The 5,793-nt window shown below is 40.3% G+C and overlaps 1 protein-coding gene across 1 annotated transcript in view; it reads left to right on the forward strand.

Moving 5' to 3' along the window:
* The window catches only part of CHRNB3 (cholinergic receptor nicotinic beta 3 subunit), a 35,915-nt gene that overhangs the window by 26,820 nt on the left and 3,302 nt on the right, over window positions 1–5,793 (forward strand). Inside the window, exons 4-5 of the mRNA XM_017849116.1 lie at window positions 3,645–3,754; window positions 4,398–5,280. Of these exons, the coding sequence (XP_017704605.1) occupies window positions 3,645–3,754; window positions 4,398–5,280 (993 nt within the window). The remainder of the gene's footprint in view (window positions 1–3,644; window positions 3,755–4,397; window positions 5,281–5,793) is intronic.

Raw genomic sequence — 5,793 nt, forward strand, 5'->3', positions numbered from 1 at the left:
GCTCACTGCAACCTCTGCCCCGGGTTCAAGCGATTCTCCTACCTCAGCCTCCTGAGTAGCTGGGATTACAGGCACCCATCATCATGCCTGACAAATTTTTGTATTTTTATAGAGACTGGGCTTCACCATGTTGGCCAGGCTGGTCATGAACTCCTGACCTCAGGTGATCCACCCATCTTGGCCCCACAAACTGCTGGGATTACAGGCGTAAGCCACTGCACCTGGCCTACTTAGGTGTAAATCTAACTAAATATGTGCAATGTCTGTAAGCCTAAAACTGCAAAACACTAACAAAACAACAACAACAACAAATCAAGACCTAAGTAAATGGAGACATAAATAATATTCCTGGGGAGAAGATTCCATATCATGATGCCAGTTCTCACCAAACTAATCTGTATATTCAAATCAATCACAATTAAAATCTTGGCAGGATATCTTATAGATAGCAACAAGCAGATTCAAAAATTTACTTAAAGCTATAATAACCAAGACAGTGTGATACTGTCACAGGGCCAGTCACTGTGGCTCACACCTGTAATCCCAGCATTTTGGGAGGCCAACGTGGGTGGATCACTTCAGGTCAGGAGTTCAAGACCAGCCTGGCCAAGATAGTGAAACCCTGTCTCTACTAAAAACACAAAAATTAGCCAGGCGTGGTGACACACCCCTGTTATCCCAGCTACTTGGGAGGCTGAAGCAGGAGAATTACTTGAACCTGGGAGGTGGAAGTTGCAGTGAGACGAGATCGCACCACTGCACTCCAGCCTGGGGGACAGAGTGAGACTCTGTCTCGAAAAAAAAGAAAAAAAAAGACAGATACACAGATCAGTGAAACAGAACGGTCCAGAATGGACCCATGCACATACATAGTTAACTACATTTTGACAAATGTACAAAGGAAGTTCCATGGATAATGTTTAGTCTTCTCCACAAAAGGTGCTGAAACAATTGGACACTCACATGCAAAAGAAAATGAACCTCAACCCATTCCTGCACCTTTATAAAATATTAACTGAAAATGGATCTTAGACCTAAGTCGAGGCTGGCGGATCACAAGGTCAAGAGATCAAGACCATTCTGGCCAACACGGCGAAACCTCATCTCTACTAAAAATACAAAAATTATCTGGGTGTGGTGGCGTGCACCTGTAGTCCCAGTTACTTAGGAGGCTGAGGCAGGAGAATCGTTTGAACCCAGGAGGCAGAGGTTGCAGTGAGCCGAGATTGTGCTACTGCACTCCAGCCTGGTGACAGAGCGAGACTCTGTCTCAAAAAACAAACAAAAAACTACAAAATTTCTAGGAGAAAGTATATAAGAAAATCTTTGTGACCCTGTGTTAGGCAAAGATTTCTTAGATATGACACAATCCATAAACAATAAAACTGATAAAATGAACTTTTAGAATTTCTGACTTGTGAAATACATTATTAAGAGGAAAAAAAGACTGAGAGATGTTTGTAAATCAAATATTTGACAAACCACTTTTATCCAGAATGTATAAGGAACTCTTAAAACTCAGTAAGAAAACAAACAACTTGATTAAACATTATGCACTTGACCAAATAAGATACATGGATGGCAGATAAACACATGAAGATATTAATGATTAGTCATTAGGAAAATGCATATTAAAAAGCACAATGAATCTGGGCTCAATGGCTCATGCCTGTAATCCCTACACTTTGGGAGGTGAGGCAGGAGAATTGCTTGAGCCTAGGGGTTCAAGACCAGCCTGGGCAACATAGGAAGACTTTATTTCTACAAAGCAAAACAATTAGCTGGGTGTGATGGTACACACCTGTGGTCTCAGCTACTTGGGAGCCTGAGGCAGGAGGATCACTTGAGCCCAGGAGGTTGAGGCTACAGTGAATCATGATGTCACCATAGCACTCCAGCCTGGGCAAAAGAACGAGATTCTGTCTCAAATTAAAAAAAAAAAAGAAGACTCTAAACGCATTGCTAAGTAAAGACGTCAGAATTGAAATGTTATGTTGATTCCATTTACATGACATTCTAGAAAAGGTGAAATTATAGAAACAGAGAACAAATCAGGGATTTCTGAGGGTTGGAAATGTGGGGGGGGTTGATTACAAAAGGACAGCACCTAGGAAATATTTTGGGCAAAAAAACTGTTTTGGTGCCTTAATGCCTGCAGTTATTATACAGCTATTTGTATTAATAACTGTAAACAAAAGAGTGAATTTTATTGTAAGTAAATTTTTACAAAGTGCATCAAGTGGAATTGAAACAAACCACAAATGCTACTATAAGTGAGTTCCCTCCAAGATTTCTGAGACTCAGACCTACCAATGATAGTAAGAGTCTCCTCAGCAGGAGACAAATTATTCCTAGGAAGGAGATTATATTTGCTCTTCAAAATAGGCAGAGGAGGAAGAAAAAAAGAGAAGCCCATGAGCACCAAGTAAACATGGTGAATACTTTATTACTGGGCTCTTAAATTGTCAGTTTCATATGCATGTTTTCCCATAAATATCATGCCATTTTGTTATACTTTAGATTCTAGCTTTTTAAAGGCCCACACATCTTAAACTTTGTTTTTGGGGGATCAAGTCTCAAAAATATTGTCTAAGATAGACAATGTTTCCTCTGGGGTGTGGAGTTCCATCATCTGTCAGACATCATGCATATTTCAGTATTTTACTATCTAGTGACATAATCCATCTCCTGATTCCTGATGTTTTAATGAGAAAGTTGGCATCACTGGGCTCTGGGAAGCCTCATTCTGGGCATGCCCTTCTAACTCTCTGAACTCCTGCATCCTGATTCACCTATCCACATGAGAGGCTGTAGAATAGAAAAATTTAATTTTCAGGTCAGATTTCCTGTGATTTTGGACCCAAAATCTTTTTAGTAGAGTCCACTCTGCTGTGATCAGGTCATCCATACATCATCCTCTTGACCTTCGCAGTCTGACCAATTCATGGTCAGGTTTATTTATCTAGATTAATCAGCCCCTGTAAAACATGCCATGTGATTTCATCCTTATGAAGAAAAATGTGTAAGTGCCTGGAGGCTAACAATATTAGGAATGTAATTTAAAATTATAATTGGGAGCTCCAAAAATAAATTCAGAACTTAAAAGAAAATGCTGGGAAAACATTTTTATTGGATACAAGTTCTAATGTGATCAAGAAGAATTCATGGAAAATGGATGTCTCATATTAACATAGCAGGTGGATGTTCATTCAAACCTCTTGAGTGGTGTTCAAAATCACTTGTACCTGTTAGCATGTGATTAAAGTATTACTGGACCCACCCTCCTAGAATAAACTGAATTAGACACATCATTGCTTTTCTTTCGTTTGTTTAAGAGAAAATAGGCTGAAAAGATAGATCACGAATTAGTGGCGTTTGTTGTAGAGCCTCTTCGTGGTGAGACAGATACGGTGATTTTGGAAATATGTGACATGCAAAGTGTGTGGGCCCGGGTGAGATCAGAGGCCAGGCTGGCCCAAGGTGAATCCTGTACTGAGTCCTCAGTGGGGTCACACAGTCTAACCAGGACAATTTCCTTTTCTTAATAAAACAGTGGCTTGATAAAGCTAACAGAAACTTGAAGATTTCAAGATCTAATACATTGAACTTTCAGAATAAAATCACAGTGTACTAATTTCATGCAGGAATGGACAGACCACAAGTTACGCTGGAATCCTGATGATTATGGTGGGATCCATTCCATTAAAGTTCCATCAGAATCTCTGTGGCTTCCTGACATAGTTCTCTTTGAAAAGTAAGTATCACATTGTTTCTTAGTTATGGGAAAAATAAATAAATTTTTTAAAAGTGAAAAAAATAAATTTTAAAAAAGTGAATAAAAGAAAAGTAAATATCACAGAAGAAAACTATTTTCCTGATTAACACCAGGAATAGAAAATTCTGATTCAGGCAAAAATACTTAAAGGAAATATTCAACTTAAAATAAAAAAAAAATTGTTTATTTTAAAACAGTTGCCTGGTGTTGTGGTAGAAAAGTCCTAAAATAGGGCAGGGCACGGTGGCTCATGCCTGTAATCTCAGCACTTTGGGAGGCCAAGGCAGGCTAATCATGAGGTCAGGAGTTCGGGACCAGCCTGGCAAATATGGTGAAACCCTGTCTCTACTAAAAATACAAAAACTTAGCTGGGCATGGTGGCAGGCGCCTGTAATCCCAGTTACTCAGGAGGCTGAGGCAGGAGAATTGCTTGAACCCGGGAGGCGTAGGTTGCAGTGAGCCGAGATGGTGCCACACCGCACTCCAGCCCTGGCGATAGAGTGAGACTCCATCTCAAAAAAGAAAAGAAAAGTCATAAAATAGAAATAGTCAATGCTGGGAAAAAGAACAAAAACTAGCAGGTGCTCCACCGACTGATAAGGTGAAACTGCTTTGATTGCAGCGCTGACGGCCGTTTTGAAGGCTCCCTAATGACCAAGGTCATCGTGAAATCAAACGGAACCATTGTCTGGACCCCTCCCGCCAGCTACAAAAGCTTCTGCACCATGGACGTCACGTTTTTCCCGTTCGACCGACAGAACTGCTCCATGAAGTTTGGATCCTGGACTTATGATGGCACCATGGTTGACCTCATTTTGATCAATGAAAATGTTGACAGAAAGGACTTCTTCGATAACGGAGAATGGGAAATACTGAACGCAAAGGGGATGAAGGGGAACAGAAGGGACGGCATGTACTCCTATCCCTTTATCACATATTCCTTCGTCCTGAGACGCCTGCCTTTATTCTATACACTCTTTCTCATCATCCCCTGCCTGGGGCTGTCTTTCCTAACAGTTCTCGTGTTCTATTTACCTTCAGATGAAGGAGAAAAACTTTCATTATCCACATCAGTCTTGGTTTCTCTGACAGTTTTCCTTTTAGTGATTGAAGAAATCATCCCATCGTCTTCCAAAGTCATTCCTCTCATTGGGGAGTACCTGCTGTTCATCATGATTTTCGTGACCCTGTCCATCATTGTTACCGTGTTTGTCATTAACGTTCACCATAGATCTTCTTCCACATACCACCCCATGGCCCCCTGGGTTAAGAGGTTCTTTCTGCAGAAACTTCCAAAATTACTTTGCATGAAAGACCACATGGATCGCTACTCATTCCCACAGAAAGAGGAGAGTCAACCAGTAGTGAAAGGCAAAGGCCTCGAAAAAAAGAAACAGAAACAGCTTAGTGATGGAGAAAAAGTTCTGGTTGCTTTTTTGGAAAAAGCTGCTGATTCCATTAGATACATTTCAAGACATGTGAAGAAAGAACATTTTATCAGCCAGGTGAGTAAACTGGTATTCCCAATTATGCCGCTATAAAGGTGGTCCAAAGACAAGTATTTTGACATCTGTTTACAATAAAATGTTGTCATGGTTTAAATGTGACATTATAAGACATTCTTTTTATGCATGTACCATTTAAAGCAAGCCCTGACATAACATAGTGATCTTAGTATGAATTTTTAGGAAGTAGTTCACAAAACATAAGGAGCAAAAGTGAAGCAACTGTTGATTAAAATTTTTTTTTATTATTTTTTTTTATAATTTTTTATTAAAAAAATTAATTTCCCATTTTTTTTTTTTTTTTTTTTTTTTTTTTGAGTCGGAGTCTCCCTCTGTCATCCAGGCTGGAGTGCAGTGGTGTGATTTCTGCTCACTGCAAACTCCGCCTCCTGGGTTCACGCCATTCCCCTGCCTCAGCCTCCCCGAGTAGCTGGGACTACAGGCGCCTGCCACCATGCCCGGCTAATTTTTTGTATTTTAGTAGAGACGGGGTTTCACTGTGTTAGCCAGGAC

The sequence above is a fragment of the Rhinopithecus bieti genome, unplaced genomic scaffold, assembly GCF_001698545.2.
Source record: "Rhinopithecus bieti isolate Rb0 unplaced genomic scaffold, ASM169854v2 scaffold_33021, whole genome shotgun sequence".
Lineage (NCBI taxonomy): Eukaryota > Metazoa > Chordata > Mammalia > Primates > Cercopithecidae > Rhinopithecus > Rhinopithecus bieti.